Source organism: Camelina sativa, chromosome 14 (assembly GCF_030686135.1).
Source record: "Camelina sativa cultivar CO46 ecotype springtype chromosome 14, ASM3068613v1".
Taxonomy (NCBI): Eukaryota; Viridiplantae; Streptophyta; class Magnoliopsida; order Brassicales; family Brassicaceae; genus Camelina; species Camelina sativa.
This window is the reverse complement of record NC_141893.1, coordinates 3,691,209-3,706,701: the sequence shown is the minus strand read 5'-3', so window position 1 is coordinate 3,706,701 and position 15,493 is coordinate 3,691,209. Positions and strand designations below refer to the sequence as shown.

The following is a 15,493-nucleotide window of genomic DNA, read 5'->3' as shown; positions in this document are numbered from 1 at the left end:
AAGCAGAGAACATAAAGCTTTGTTAGCTGCTTAATTGGATTAGTTTATTGGCCTAATTTAAAGCAAATTTCTCACTTTATCATCTACGCGGTTTGAATATTGTTCTTCCCTCACTACAAGAATAAAATGTAACAACTTTTGTTCTCGAGATAAGAAGATCTATTCATATGCAAGTAGGGACAACCCATGTGGAATTGGTAGATCTTGATACTTTCTTCTAAAAAGAATTCATGGTTTCAAAAGTATATGCATGCATAGGCAAAAGCTACCATTAAACTATTGTCACATACAAAAAATAATTACCATATCAGTTCTTGCATACATTTGAAGAGATCAAGATTGGTATATAGATCATACCATGAAGCAAGAGCTAATACTGTTGATTTAAGTGGCTAGGCAAACAATATACACATGAAAGAGAGAGGGAGCTTCAGGATAATCACTTATGGGGTTTACTATATTCTTCATGATGTTTGGCCCATCAACATATCTGAGAAGAAAGGGTCTGAAACAGCCTCTTTAGCTGATTCATACTTCTCCATCCGCTTCTTCAGTGACCGTAGTTCTCTTTCGTTCTTTGAAGACCGTTCCTAAAACCGTCACACAACGAAAGGAGTATCAACAGGCTTTTCTAAGTTGTGGTAACTAATAATCAGATATGTATCCTGCAAACTTACAAATGACTTCTTGGTAAGTAAGATATCCACGAGATAAATTAGCCACAGAACATTTGTTCGAGCGAAACTGTTGTTAGATAGAAGACGAAACAAAACATGGTGATTATAAAAATTAGCAAATCATTTAGGCGCAGAGATCTCCAAATTTACGGTTTATAAACTAATAGGAACTTACCTTCCTTCCCAGTAATCTTCAGTGACTGCCTTCATTTTTCTGTAAGTTTCTGCCTGCATGATGACATTATGAAAGCTTAAATATATATTTGATCTTCATAGCTCCTGGAATAACTGAGGCTTAATTAAGTTTCGTTACTTGTTTATCTCCTTTTGGTCCTTTGAAAAGGTATGGATCAGAAGTAAGGTCCAGAAAGAGTATCTTTTCACCTGTGCACATTAGTACCATGAATTGGTAGTTAAGTATTAGATCAGACCTCATGGTTTACATTATATCGCAGTATTGCGAACCATCACCTGTATTGATTCTTGAAAGAGTAAAGTCAATTATGGATATCTGTACTCCAAAAGTTTTGATAGAAATTTGTTTCCCCTCGAGAATAAAAGGCAGCGTACACGAGTTATTCCGACTAAGAAGAATGTTTCCCCTGAAATGAGAAAATAAAACAAGAAGTTCAAGCGAGAGAAAACTAACACTAGTAAGTAGCAAACTACCAAATCAAACACTAAACTTACCAATGCAGGTCCCTGTGCTCGAACTCAAAAGCAGCTTCAGCAACAGCCAGGCCAGCCGTGACCTTATATGTGAATCACATGCAATTAACTGAAAAAATATTATTTGCGCAGTTTCTGTTACAGCAAATGGAGGCTATAACTTACCTGAACCAATAAGCTCCGTGCTTCATCAAAGTTCAAAAGAACAAAGCTTTCAAGGTCTTTGCCACCATGTTCCAGAACAAACATGACATAACACTGGAAGCAAACACCACACAGAAAATGAATATTGCTTCTACAGATTATACAGCGTCCTACATAAACAGACATTTTTGAAATCTTATGGAGTGAAAAAAAATCTTACTTGTTTTTCCGGGAAATCTGGGTGATCATTCTCAGAGCCATGTAAATCATCCCATTCTTCCCATGCTTTTATCAGTATAGGGTCATAGGGACCTTGACATACTTTTATACTGCAACAAAATCATGAGAAAAGGTTTGTGAAAGATGATGCACATAAGTTTGGTAAAAGTTTACACAGAACCGACAAACATCTCCAGCTTATTATTGTTCCTGAGAAGACTTACTCTTGAGTTTTTATGAACGCTGGGCACGAATTCTGAGCTTCAGTCTCAAATTCTCTTAGTTGATTAAGAGTCCATGAGAGTATCACTTCCTCATGTAGTTCGTCAGCTCTCTGCAACAAATGAACATATACTGAGATATTATTTATCATATTTCATTGATATGCTGTAAGTATTTGCATAACATTAATCATAATTCGTCCAAAAAACATATATGGTGTGAGGATATGCATGCCTTTCCTTAAGCATCGATACTTTTTTTAAGAAATGATAAGCTTACTTAAATCATAAACACTGTGTTCTTCTCTAAATAAAATTTAACCTAAACTTGCCCTTGCTGGCCTTCTCCAATATTTTCTTTCATGTTAAAAGGATCAATTTACGGTTTTACCAACTAGAAGTTGTAGTCTCAAACCATCATGGAGAAACATAGAAGCGAGTTAAGAAAAGTACCTTCTGTACTTCCCCATTGACCCTGAAGTCTCCATCAATTGGAACTATTTTACAGACACTAGAACCAGTCCGAAAAGCCTCCCCATACGTACCTTCACCAATCTTGACAATGCTATCTGGTTCACTGCAATATTTGAGTCATAGTTAAACTTAATGAAATAAGAACACTACATCACATTTCTAACCAGGGCGTACCGAAGTGTCAACAAAATGCACAACATTCCTAAGATAACAGACCAAAAGCACTAGACAAACACCCAAGACTAGAACATAAAGTTCATCTCCTAGGTCCATACCAGAATTTAGAGAGTGCTTCCATGAAGTTTGATGGTTGCATCTGTCCACATGCCGACAATAGATCAAGAAATGACTTATCAAAATCTAGATGAGTGGAGATGGGATCAGATGTCAAAGACAGTTGCTTCAGCTCATCTTCAAGGTCAATTGCTTCCATCTTGATTTTTCTAACAGGCACATCTTCAGCAGCTGGGATGTCATCACAGCTAGGAATGAGCCGGAAAACTGAAGTGTTGCTAGCAGAAGACTTTTCTGGGGTTTTTAGTGCACATGAATCAGAGGATTCATTATCACATATTGATTCCTCCTGGGGTGTGGCAGAGTTTTCAAATATCTTAGAGAGTGTGCTCGAAGGACCACAAGCATGGTTAAACTTCTTTGAGATGAGCCATTTTTCTAATCTTGTGGATAGATGTGGCATCTCAGGAACCACTTGTTCACCCATGGTCCATGTACTAGGTTTATTGGGAGAAGGACTCTCTTCCAGAAGCTCAAAAGCATCAATATCACGAAAGTATTCCTTCTCTTTCTGGAAGTCTGGAGCTTTTTCAACTTTTCCCTAAAGAGTTTGAAAAATTTAGAGTCTGAAGAATGGCGACAACAATGAGAATCCAGAGACACGAAAAAAAGTTTTGTTTTTTGGGAACACACTAGTCTTAATACAAAAACACCGCATAAGTCGTCACTGAACAAGATAGACTACAACCACGACTTACCTTTGGAATAGGGGGTTTCTTTCTCCTGGCTGGCTTCTTCTGAGGCTGATTGTTAGCATAAGCGCGCACCGCAATACTCTCCCTCCCTCTGTCACAAACACCCAAAAGTAAAATATAAACCACTTCGTTTACAGTTATCAAGGCCTTGCATCATCAATCTATTAAAAAAAGTAAATTGGTGGCGTTTCCTTGACATTTCATCAAACAGAAGGTGTGCAGTAAGTAATAACTCATAAGTTAAGAAAAATAATTGGAGAAGGACACGAACACACAAAACAAGAACACTGAAAAATAAGATCTTGTAGCAGCAACAAGCATTAAAAAAAAAAATGCCCAGACAAAATTAGGTTTAAGCTGAGAATGCAGACCTGGTGGAAAGGGAACGAGCCCAGCTATCTCTCTTAAGTCCATTGATGGAACTAGTACGAGTACCTTTCACCAACCAGCCTCTGTTTATGAAATTTACACATCAGATACATACAACAAAGCCAAAATAAAACCACTTTTTTAAGATTCAGGGCAGAAGCAGAAAAAAAATTACAAATTAACAGCTTCGGAGGAGGACTTATTCTCAGGCTTCTTCCTTCTCTGATATACAGCTTCAATCTTGGGTACATCTCCGCCTTCTTCTTCCTCGGATTTGATGACCTCAGACCAAAGATCAACTGCAACGTTAATACATCTTCTCAATTAGATTACACAAAAGAAGAAAAAATCGAAAATTTAAAGCAAACCCAAGAAGGAATTAAACATCGGAACTCAATTTGGTTCACCTCTCTCTCCCATTTTAGGGTTAGAGGAATCGCAATTTCAGTGTACTGCAACAGTCACCTCTAGAGAGAGAGAGAGAGGTAGAGATGATTTGAATAAAAGTTGTGGACCGGGAAGGCGGGAGAAATTCATGGGCCTAAAGTTTTAAAATCCAAAATCTACGTTGGGCTCAGAATCTAATTTCAAAACCCAATACTTAATATGTTTTTTCTAAACCGGGTTTTCTAACCGAACCAAATTGATTAATATATGGGAATGTTGTTGGATATGAAGGAAGGCTTTCAATTTGTTGGACTTTCTTTTTCATGGATACGAACGAACGAACGACGAATGACCAAAAGATTAAGCAACCTTTGTTTCTTAATTACTTCTCATGTCAAAAAAGCTATTCTAGAAAGCTGGCTATGTATAACTTCTCACTATCTTTGGATATTAACGTGTATATAACAGTGGCGCGGAGCTAGGAAATGAGTTTATCAGAGTCAAAATTTTTTTAAAAGGGTCAATTGTGTTATTAAATTTTTTATAGGGGTCAATTGTACTATTTTATCAGGGTCAATTTGATTTTTTTCCTAAAATTTCACCTCATTTTATAAATTCACCGGGGTCAATTGACCCTTATGACTCTAAGCTGCCTCCGCCCCTGGTATATAATGTATATAAACAAAAAAAAAAAACTAAAAGAATTTTTGGAAATTTGATATTTGGATCCAATTTGATGCTCTGCTAGTAAATTATGATTTCATTGTCGATGTGATTGTGTGGATTTCTGCTACGTATATATGTTTATTTGCTAAAAGATGAGACAGTTACTTTAGGAGGTAGTTAAAACATCATCCTTCTTCTCGGAAATGTAATTAAAAGGATGTTTTTTCATGTGAGATGTAATGAAAATGTAATTTGCAATGCAAGCTCTCTCTCTTTCTATCTGTGTCACCACCACCTTTAGTTATAAAGAACAATTAATAGGGAAGAAAAAAATCGAAGAAATCAAGAGTGAAAAATTTCATCACCTACCACTTGACAACTCCATTTCTTCTTCCTTCTCCTTATTCCCTTCCACCAGATTTCACTGCCTAAGTTTTCAAGTTTTCTCCTTTTCTATTTGTTTCAAATTTTAAGTATTGTTTTCTTCTTCTTCTTCACAAACAAAAAAAAGTTCAACATTCTTTTTGAAAAAACTCTGTTTCCTCTGTTTCATCTAAAACGTAGTCTTTTTTTCTTTTTCTTTGAAGAGCTTCTCTTGTCAAGCTTCATTCGTAGAGGTAATAATCATTAAATTGTCATCTACTTGTTCTGTCTTTATTCTTTGTGCGGTACTTCTATCATCCTTGCTTGTCATATATATCTTTTAAATGGATCATGAAGATGTTAATGATTGCTGCATTTTGTTATCTTCTTGCTTTATTTGATCATTATGTACTTACTTAGTGGTCCTTCTTGTATAATTTGGGACCACCACCAAAACAACTTGGAGTCTCTTCATCATCATCATCAATCACACAGCATTGTTCATGTAGTTCCTTTCAGAATATTTAATTTCTTTCTCTTGGTCTGACTTAATCAAGTCTTACTCTCTTTGTTTGATGATTCTGAATCAAAAAGCAGATTAGGAAGGAAGGAACACAATGTCTGGACTTAAGATCTGGCAAGCAATCTTTATTGCCATTGCGCTGTTCATCGTAGCCATACTCGCTGTTCTTTCATTTTGTCTCATTTGGAAAAAGAAATCAAGAAGATCCAAAACCTTAACTCTTCCCATCATGCAAACACCTGCGGTATCTAAAGAGATCAAGGAAGTCAGAATCGAGCATGTCTCAAGTTCAACGAGTAGTAAGTTTGATCATCATGACATACACAACAATGAATCTGACAAATTCTTGCTTAATTTGGATATGGAGAAGAAGAGAGAGAATGGTTTGTGTAGTAGCCGGTCTGGTTCAGGAAAAGAAGGTTCGCTATGTGTTGCAAACCGGTCTTCTTCATCATTGTATGAGATGGGAACACCATCACCATCACCTCTTTCTGGTTTACCTGAGTCACACCTTGGATGGGGTCATTGGTTTACTCTCAGAGATCTTGAAATAGCAACAAACAGATTCTCAAAAGAAAATGTGATTGGTGAAGGAGGATATGGAATTGTATACAGAGGAGAGTTGGTCAATGGGACTCATGTCGCCGTGAAAAAGATCCTGAACCACTTGTGAGTTATGCTCTTAGAGAAAGGTCTCTCTCTCTCTCTTATAGTTTGTTGATTTTTCTTGAGTTTTTAATTGTTGGTGGTTTTTGTAGGGGACAAGCTGAGAAAGAGTTTAGAGTAGAGGTTGATGCTATTGGTCATGTGCGTCACAAGCACTTGGTACGTCTTCTAGGATACTGCATTGAAGGCACACACAGGTATAAAGATAAATTGATACTTTATCTTACATAGAGAGAAAAGAGAAACTAACCTTTGTGAGTTTATTGCTATTAGGATATTGGTTTATGAGTATATGAACAATGGGAACCTCGAAGAATGGCTTCATGGAGCAATGCAACACCACGGTTATCTAACTTGGGAGGCTAGAATGAAAGTTCTCATCGGCACATCCAAGGCGTAATTAAGCAACACCTTTAACATTGTTTTCAGTTTTTCACATTTTTGTTGTGCTAAAAGTAATGGTTGTTTTCCTTGTGCAGTCTTGCGTATCTACACGAGGCAATCGAGCCAAAAGTAGTGCATAGAGACATCAAGTCGAGCAATATACTGATCGATGATAGATTCAATGCCAAGATTTCTGATTTTGGCCTTGCCAAGTTGCTTGGAGATGGGAAAAGCCATGTGACTACTCGAGTGATGGGAACATTTGGGTAATAATATATTAAGCAACTTTTTGTTTTCCGAAAAACAAAAAGCGAAAAACTTATTGCTGAGCCATGTTTTTGTTCTGCGTATTGCAGGTATGTTGCTCCTGAGTATGCTAATACTGGACTTTTGAACGAGAAGAGTGATGTGTACAGCTTTGGTGTTTTGGTCTTAGAAGCAATAACCGGAAGAGATCCTGTGGATTATGCGCGTCCTGCAAATGAGGTAGATAGAGTATGGAGAGAATGTGATGATTTGATTAATGTGATGAGTTTTGAGACTCATTTAACATTCTTTTGCAGGTGAATCTAGTGGAGTGGTTGAAGATGATGGTGGGAAGTAAGAGATTGGAAGAAGTAATTGATCCAAACATAGCGGTTAGGCCAGCGACGCGAGCACTGAAACGTGTTCTTCTTACAGCACTTAGATGCATTGATCCTGATTCTGAAAAGAGACCTAAAATGAGCCAAGTTGTGCGTATGCTCGAGTCTGAGGAATATCCCATACCAAGAGAGGTTAGTGTTTGCTATATAACTTTTTCTGTATGAAACAGAAAAGTATGCAGAGTTGTAACAACTTAAGCAAGAATTCAACTTACAGGAGCGAAGAATGCGCAGGACGCCAGAGGAAAACTCGGATACCGATAGAAGCACGCCGGTTTCAAGATCACAGAGCAAGAGAGTGTAATAATCAGATTACCATTACAAAACAGAGATATTTGCTCTGGAGCAGAGTCTTCTCTGTTCTTTGAAAGTTGTTGATTCTTCTGCATTTTCTTGTTCTTGGGAATCTTTTTTCTTTCATTTCTTCCGGTTTTTGCATTTGAATTGACAGATGATAGAGAGGAATATAATGTGATATATATGGTATACATAGACATGTTTGTATATGGAACTGGATTTGTATAATAGATTGGTGTGTATAGCGCGAGTGTCAGTTTACCACACACAAAAAAAACAAAGTACCATTACCTTTTGAAGTCTTATTGTACAATTCAAATAAGGATTTTGACCGTTTAATTACAATTACACTTGCGAGTTGCAACACAGTAATACAGTTTACAAATTCACATCTAGACGGGGAAAGAAAGTTTTAAACAGTCTTCTCATTTTCTTATGTGGAAAGAGACATGAAGAACAGGAAACAACACACTTACTCCTTCAATGTCTAGCTCCAGCCTCCAGAGTTTCTGTTCGGCTTTTGAAACTGAAGGTGGATTATGCATCAGGCAACATGATGCAGTCAATAGCTCGTTTGCATATTCCCGTCATTGTTGCTTCTGGTCCATATACCTGCAATCATCAATCCTTATGAAGTTCAGTATTCGAGCTAAAAACAAATGTTTAGCGTTAACCGAGAGGTGAAAAAGGGTGATTTCCGGGATTTCTGTTCTTAGAATTTTCTCAACAGAGTGAGTCTTCATCATTTACTATGCTTAGCACAGTCTTTATTCACAGCTGTTTATTTCCCATAAGTAGTTTGGTTACCTCTAGAGGAACACCTAGTTCCTCTCCCAAAGCTCGCATTCTAGCCAAACCAGTCTGGTAATTTGGTCCACCTCTCCTTACGTAAATGTGCATTCTAGATGATTTCAACCTCGTTTCCTGCACATGGCAAACAAAACAAACTGCTAAAAATACAGTAGCAACTGTTTTGTTCATTCGCTAAAGGTTGTTAGAAAAGTACCTTTTCTCTTAAGGCTCGGATGATACCGTTGAAAGTAGCAGCTACATCTGTGAAGTTTGCAATGCCGCCTCCAATAAGAAGAGCTCGTTTACGCCCGTCAGGATCAGCAGTAGCACACTGAAAACCCCCAACATATTGTCCGTGAGTCTCTAAATTTGTATAGAGAAAAACAGTGAATGGCAAAAGCTAAGTTCTTTGCCATGACTCACATCAATGACAACTCTTGCGTACTGTAACACCTCGTCTTCCTTAGGTGCTCCACTATACTCTGCGTAGTTCCCAAGTTCTGATGCATAACCTAAATCCCCAACCTTTTCCAACGTCGATAAGGAAAATACAAACAAACTAATGTGAGAAATTCTTCGCAGTCCTCATAATAACACTTTCTTTTTCCAGTCATTTAAAATGGTGTGGATATGAGGTTGCTTAAATGATAAAATCATAGAGAGCCACTGACTAACACACTAAGTTAATGGTTCTACTCATAATGACTATAAACTGTCTATAATCTGATATTTGAGTTGATTCCGTGACAATTAGCTCATTTCAAGGAGCAGGCCTTTTAAGTTTTGTAACTGCAACTCTCCACTTAAATAAGATCAATGTATATTTAAGCTCAGGGGTTTCAACTCACTGTATCAGCATATATGACGCTAGCACCGCCTCCAGCTACCATTGTCCAGATGCGGCCTTTAGGATTCAAAACAGTGAACTTCAAAGAAGCACTTGTCTGCAATAAGTAACACACACATGCATGATCAGTTAAATTACTTTCCTTTTGTGTCACCAAAGCGGTTTTTAAAGAAAAGCCAGGCGCTCAAACCTTCTCATCTAAACCATTAATGAAGTTCTCCGTTGGACTGAGGACCCTTCCAAATGGCAGAGGAAATTTAATGTCTCCCCACCTGAGTTGATAGAACTTATCAATCCAATGAGTTTCCACAGAAAAATTGATTGCGGATCTCTCAACGGGGAACTTAGAAATGTTATACATACTTGTTGAAGTTTTTGAAGGCAGCAGTGTCGTCCAATTCTCCCCTCATATCCAAAGGGAATGGTTCTCCCTCGACTAGTGTAAAAGGATTCATCTCCATAAAACTGAAATCCAAATCTTCAAGAAAAACACAAATATATATAATAAGACAATGTCCTCAAGAGATCTCGTATCAAAGCTCTTGGTATGTGCACAAACGCTTGAAAGTCAACAAGTGGCCTAATCATATCCATACCTTGAAATACAGCAAACGCACCCATTATGAAATTGCCGATTTTAGCTCGAACCTGAAATGCATAGACACATTTATGAGAGCAGGCTAAGCATAAGTTGAAAGAACCTAACTTAATAATCTCTTCGACATAGACTGCAGTACTGAGTAGCCATAAATTCAGCTTAAAATATCTTTGAGTATGCATAGGAATACAAAAAAAAAAGCAGAGAATATATGCACAGTGAAACTAGATATCTAAATTTCCCTTCAGACAAATTGTTGCATGGTGTCACTGGCTTGCTCACAGCGGACAAATACTTACCTCAAGAGGAAGTGTTGCTATCAATGGAGCACATACTTCTAGTGTCATTGACTTTTCCGCAGGAAGAAATATAGTTTTCACCTGTTGGTACCAGAAAGCCGAATTATGGGGAGAAAACAACAAAACTGAGCCAAGAAAGAGAATGCAGAGAAACAAGAAAAGAGCCAAAAGGTAATTACTTTGTCCCAGTTCTCTTCTATCTCAATGCCGCCACATTCAGAGAAGCTTATAGTGCAGCCAAGCCTATCCGATACAATAGAAAGGTAGTATTCTTGATCATGAGGCACAAAGGGCTCCACAATGAATGTAGTGATAGGGGCTCTACATCCCTCCATCTCAACCTGCGACACATACAAAAAACAAACATCAAACAATGATATAACAAATTTAACCCGCTGTTCTATAGCTCGGGCAGCTAGGATGAGTCACCTCAGTACCGAGGCGGGCTTTGACAAAGTCAGCAACTTCAGCAAGATCCAGCTTGAGAGATACCAAGCCACTTTTCCCGCGTTTCCCAAATAGCATATCAGGCTTCACAACTAGCTTTGTAGACGATAGCCATGACTCCTGGTTGGTCAACTCAGTGAAATCCGTAGATTCTGTCACCTGAAAAGTACACAACAGTAAACAAATCACCCATCTGTATTAGAGAAAACGAATCAGATTATAATTCAATGTTCTCGTTGGTTTAAACGAGGTATGACATATCCTCAGATCATCCGTAGAAGAGAGACGAAACCATATTTTCCAAGATTCTCACTTTCATTAGCTCTTAAGTCCACATAAGTCTCAATCACAATGAGGTACAATTGAATAATTCTTAGAATTTAGCGTAACTGAATATGCAACAGTTTTTGACAATTCAAAGCAGATCAATGAGAACAACAGAAAACTAGAATTCGTAAGAAAAGTGACCTGAGCAGAGCGAATCTGCAGGTCAATGTTAGCGAGACGCTTCAAGTGTTCCTTGAGAAGTCTCTTAGAGTCATACTCTCTTATCTTCTTCCTCGCCATCGAATTAGACAATCCAAATCCAAAGAAACAAAAACAAGAAACCCAGCAGAATCTGAAACAGAGATAGTAAGCTTAAAAAAGCAGTGATCGTTCCTTAAATAAATAAAAAGTCGTTCTTTCTCCGCCGAAAAAGAAAAAAAAAGGTGAGAACTTTCGAGACGATAAGATCGAAGAAGAAGAATAGAAGATGTGATGATCTCAGCAACGCAACGGTGACGCAGACTCAGAACCAGAAGAGACGTTGACGTTGAGCTGTCAATCAATGTCAAACCCACCCACCCCCGCCTAAACCACCTGTAATTCCCCCACCTTTCCTCAATAGCCAATCGGTTCGGTTCGGTTCGGAACAACCGAAGGCGTCAATCAGCTGTACCCAAAACTAGAGAAGCTAAAGTTGTGCACCTCGTCTTCCACTTAAAGCAGCTTCTTAAAGTTTTAACAGTGTTTTTAGCTATAATCCCTGAGGAACTATCCTCATGGCTCTCTCCAGTTGCTTGCTTCCCTTCTCTCAATCAGCTACGGCTCCTTCCCCCTCCGCCTGCTCTTGCCATCTCGCCGCCTCTTTTTCTAATTTTCCGGTAAGCACATTTATTCGCTGGACTTTTCTTGCATGCTTTCGTTTATCGAAAAGATCATTTTTTTTGAGAAATAAAGATAGTTACTTTCTTTGTTTTATGCTAAAATTTCTGCAATCTCCTCACCAGAGATCTCAAATTTTGCTATATGCCAACTGAATTTAAGTTTAGTAGGAATTGATTCTAAAGGAACTTGCTTTTTTGGCTCCAGATGTTGAAATTTGAATTCTTTGTGTGTGTGTGTGTGAGTAGGTTTCGTCAAGAGACTATAGTTTCTCCAGAAACGAAAACCTTGTTCTCAACGGAGGAGGCTCAAATCTCTGCCGGAGATTTTGTGGATTGAAGAAGCTATGGATACTTAAAAGCCTGAATGTTAGACAAGACAGCCACAGGAAACACCGGCCTGTAAACGAGCTTAAAACACGCTCAGAGCTCAGCGATGAACTTGGGAAAGACTCAAATACATCCCCTGAAGATCCTTCTTTACAACTTGCTGAGGTTCAAAGTGATCCAAGTTTTACTGATGAAACTGGAGCTATAGGAGCTGATTTGAGTGATGGTTCTCACAAAGTTGGAGACTTACCACCTGTGCTAACACAATTCTCCGACGGTCTTTCAGATGTCCAAAGAGGTGCCTCGCTTTGCATTGCTGTTGTTGGAGCTACTGGTGAACTAGCAAGAAGGAAGATTTTTCCTGCACTGTTTGCATTGTATTATAGCGGCTACCTTCCTGAGGTATAGGTTTGCTGCTCATGAACAAAATGATCAGTGAAAGCTATTGGGTAGTTTTTTATTTATTTTTTTGGTTTCTCTTCTTTGTTGGACTTCATTGTCACAGGATGTTGGCATATTTGGGTTTTCAAGAAAAAATCTTGCAGATAAAGACCTTAGATCCATCATCGCGTCAACTCTGACTTGCCGTGTTGATCATCAGTATGTATATATTTCTTGTTCCTACATTTAACTTGGTAAATGTGATTTTATCAGTATGCTAACTAAGGATGATGCTAAATGTTCAGGGAAAATTGCGGGGAAAAGATGGATGCATTTCTTAGTAGAACATACTATATCAATGGAGGTCATAATAACAAGGATGGGATGTGCCGACTTGCCGAGAGAATGAAACAGATTGAGGTAGTCCTCTTTCTTTCTGTGCTTACAATATATGGAACAGAAAAGAAGGATAAACACTAATACAATAATAGCGTTCCTTCTTCAGGGAGAATCAAAAGCGAATAGGATATTTTATCTCTCAGTACCTCAAGAAGCTCTCATGGATGTGGCATGTACCATTGCAGAAAAAGCTCAAGCGCCACGAGGCTGGACTCGTATAATAGTTGAGAAACCTTTTGGGTTTACCTCACAGTCGTCTCATCAGTTGACAAAGTCACTTCTCTCTAATTTTGAAGAGAAGCAAATCTACAGGTCTTTTTTAATCTAGTTGCTTTCTGCACATGCACAGCTCTCCCAGTTCATCTTTATTCACAGTTTATGTGCCCGTTGCAGAATAGATCACATGTTAGGAAGGAACCTCATTGAAAATCTGACAGTGTTAAGGTTTTCAAATCTAGTTTTTGAACCACTATGGAACAGAACCTACATACGCAATATACAGGTAGACTGTTTATATTTATGTATCGTGCCTGGACTTTCCTCCTCCACATTCTGGTTTGTTCACTCTGTCTATAAATGATGTTTCCAGGTTATTGTATCAGAATCAATTGCCCAAACAGAAAAGTAAGGCACAATAGCTCTATAAACAAAGAGATGGCATCAGTACCTAATTTCCTACTACATTTTTTAAGGTATTCTGATGGATATGGAATCATACGGGACATAGTGCACAGTCATATACTTCAGACAATCGCATTACTTACCATGGAACCTCCGATAAGTCTCGATGGTGAAGATATCCGGAATGAAAAGGTCAACCTACACTAGCAAAAAACAAAATTGTCTTATGATATATATAAGTTGTGTACACATGTACTGTCAAGTGACCTTGTGACAAACCTGCTTCTTCAGGTGAAGGTTTTGAGATCAATTCGCAAACTAGACCCGCGTGATGTCATCCTTGGTCAGTATAAATCTCGCTCTCAAGACAAGAACGGTGTGAGCTTGAACGGTGCAGACCCTACATATTGCGCTGCAGCCTTGTATATTGATAATGCACGTTGGGATGGTGTACCTTTCTTGGTAAGAGTTGGCACAGGCCTCATTAAACACAGGTAAGAATAACTATTCTGACTCATGGAAATATCAAACTGTCATTACAATTGATTGGTGTGCCTTAATATTCAAAGAGTGGAGATTCGTGTGCAATTCCGGCATGTTCCCGGAAACCTTTACCGAGAAAATATTGGAATAAACATAGATTTGGGGACAAATGAGCTTATTCTGCGTGACGAACCTGATGAGGCCATCCTGGTGAAAATTAACAACAAGGTTCCTGGTTTAGGTCTTCAGCTAGACGCTTCTGAACTTAACCTGCTCTATAAAGATAGGCAAGTTTTGCTTTTCTCATCTGTGTTTCTACAAATTTTTGAAAATCCAACTTTTGCTTCCTTATAGTTATTTGCGTTGTTGGGTCAAACCTGTAGGTATAAAACCGAAGTACCAGACTCATACGAACACCTGATTCATGATGTAATTGATGGAGACAATCATCTGTTCATGAGAAGCGATGAGGTTGCAGCAGCATGGGACATTCTGAGTCCGGTCCTAGAAGAAATAGACAAGCACCACACAGCTCCGGAGTTATATGAATTCGGTGGACGAGGACCAGTTGGAGCATACTATCTCTGGGCCAAGCATGGCGTCCCATGGGCAGATGACTGATATGCACATCGACTAACAGAGCTTTACAAAACAAATGAGAATGATTCTGAAGCAATCCAGATTGTGCAGTATGGTTATTTGTGAAGTAGTTAGTTTAGCTTGAAGCTGAACCATTCTCTGTAGACTGTACACATGTATGACATGTTGATATTTGAATGTCCATCATGGTGGGGTCCATATTAGTGTTGAAAAATCTCCAAAGCCACCCAAAGAAAAGAAGAAAGTATGAGAGACTTTTAGATAAGGTTCTGTTGTTGGTCTTCCCACTAGAGGCAATAATTATATCTTCTCCACCAATTCCTGCAGAAATTCTTCAAGATCTATATCATGTGTTGATGATATAGAAAGTGTAAGTGGTGTAGCTAAACAGGAAAAGGAAGAGAGAGTGGTTCAATGGATAGAGACCGGAAGAAAGTGAAAATGGAGAAGGAAGACGAAGAAGAAAAGATGGAAAAGCTGTACACATTTCTTAAAAACGCAAAAGAAATGCGGAAATACGTGATCAGCTCCATTGAGAAGACGAGACAGGAAGAAGAAAGAGCGAGGGTTTGTAGATTCCCTTCGTTTCAGCCTGAGGATTTCGTTTTCATGAATGGAGCAGAGGCCAACAACAAAGAAAAAGCAGTTGATACGAGCTCTTCAGCATCCAACGAATACGGCTCTAAGGAAAAGCAAGACGGATCAGAGACTGACGTTTGTTTAGACTTGAATCTTTCTCTGTAGTACACAAGAGACAGAGATCTCTTCAGTTTCTGTACAAGCAACAAAGAATGCTAAATAACTATTATGTACTAAAAACAAATTTGCCATTGGATTCTAGTTTGGCTTAGAGATTATT

At 38.4% G+C, this 15,493-nt stretch overlaps 5 protein-coding genes across 7 annotated transcripts; 3 read left to right on the top strand and 2 right to left on the bottom strand.

Moving 5' to 3' along the window:
- Positions 1-234: 234 nt before the first annotated feature.
- On the bottom strand, positions 235-5,415 carry LOC104743195 (serine/threonine-protein kinase haspin homolog). 2 transcript variants are annotated; one of them, XM_087484335.1, is made up of 15 exons: positions 5,185-5,415; positions 3,938-4,061; positions 3,765-3,845; positions 3,397-3,484; positions 2,680-3,239; positions 2,384-2,507; positions 1,934-2,043; positions 1,711-1,819; positions 1,512-1,604; positions 1,368-1,429; positions 1,149-1,279; positions 991-1,061; positions 853-905; positions 678-744; positions 235-590 (listed from the first exon to the last, which is right to left on the bottom strand). In XM_087484335.1, the coding sequence occupies exons 1-15, from the start codon at positions 5,198-5,200 to the stop codon at positions 465-467; spliced, it is 1,815 nt and encodes a 604-aa protein (XP_087340461.1). In that variant the 5' UTR covers positions 5,201-5,415; the 3' UTR covers positions 235-464. The 2 variants fall into 2 exon arrangements, with proteins under 2 accessions (XP_087340461.1, XP_087340462.1); XM_087484336.1 differs by lacking the exon at positions 5,185-5,415 and adding an exon at positions 4,170-4,278.
- Positions 5,246-7,936, top strand: LOC104739537 (putative receptor-like protein kinase At2g42960). Of its 2 annotated transcripts, none has more exons than XM_010459927.3 (8): positions 5,246-5,432; positions 5,776-6,370; positions 6,460-6,564; positions 6,641-6,763; positions 6,847-7,017; positions 7,108-7,237; positions 7,315-7,527; positions 7,613-7,936. In XM_010459927.3, the coding sequence occupies exons 2-8, from the start codon at positions 5,796-5,798 to the stop codon at positions 7,697-7,699; spliced, it is 1,404 nt and encodes a 467-aa protein (XP_010458229.1). In that variant the 5' UTR covers positions 5,246-5,432; positions 5,776-5,795; the 3' UTR covers positions 7,700-7,936. The 2 variants fall into 2 exon arrangements, with proteins under 2 accessions (XP_010458229.1, XP_010458230.1); XM_010459928.3 differs by having other exon boundaries at positions 5,293-5,432; positions 7,630-7,936.
- A 13-nt stretch (positions 7,937-7,949) lies between these two features.
- LOC104739536 (ATP-citrate synthase alpha chain protein 3) lies at positions 7,950-11,642 on the bottom strand. The gene is made up of 12 exons (XM_010459926.3): positions 11,144-11,642; positions 10,658-10,834; positions 10,408-10,569; positions 10,229-10,309; positions 9,928-9,979; positions 9,695-9,809; positions 9,522-9,603; positions 9,333-9,428; positions 8,908-9,009; positions 8,699-8,815; positions 8,500-8,616; positions 7,950-8,304 (listed from the first exon to the last, which is right to left on the bottom strand). Exons 1-12 carry the CDS (start codon positions 11,240-11,242, stop codon positions 8,230-8,232), a joined length of 1,275 nt encoding a protein of 424 aa, XP_010458228.1. The 5' UTR covers positions 11,243-11,642; the 3' UTR covers positions 7,950-8,229.
- A 40-nt stretch (positions 11,643-11,682) lies between these two features.
- LOC104739535 (inactive glucose-6-phosphate 1-dehydrogenase 4, chloroplastic) lies at positions 11,683-15,491 on the top strand. The gene is made up of 11 exons (XM_010459925.3): positions 11,683-11,820; positions 12,070-12,552; positions 12,656-12,750; positions 12,837-12,951; positions 13,037-13,242; positions 13,324-13,432; positions 13,520-13,554; positions 13,623-13,743; positions 13,843-14,045; positions 14,121-14,321; positions 14,418-15,491. The coding sequence occupies exons 1-11, from the start codon at positions 11,719-11,721 to the stop codon at positions 14,653-14,655; spliced, it is 1,908 nt and encodes a 635-aa protein (XP_010458227.1). The 5' UTR covers positions 11,683-11,718; the 3' UTR covers positions 14,656-15,491.
- On the top strand, positions 15,049-15,491 carry LOC104739534 (protein NIM1-INTERACTING 3). Its single transcript, XM_010459924.3, has one exon. It carries the CDS (start codon positions 15,049-15,051, stop codon positions 15,376-15,378), a length of 330 nt encoding a protein of 109 aa, XP_010458226.1. The 3' UTR covers positions 15,379-15,491.
- Positions 15,492-15,493: the final 2 nt, after the last annotated feature.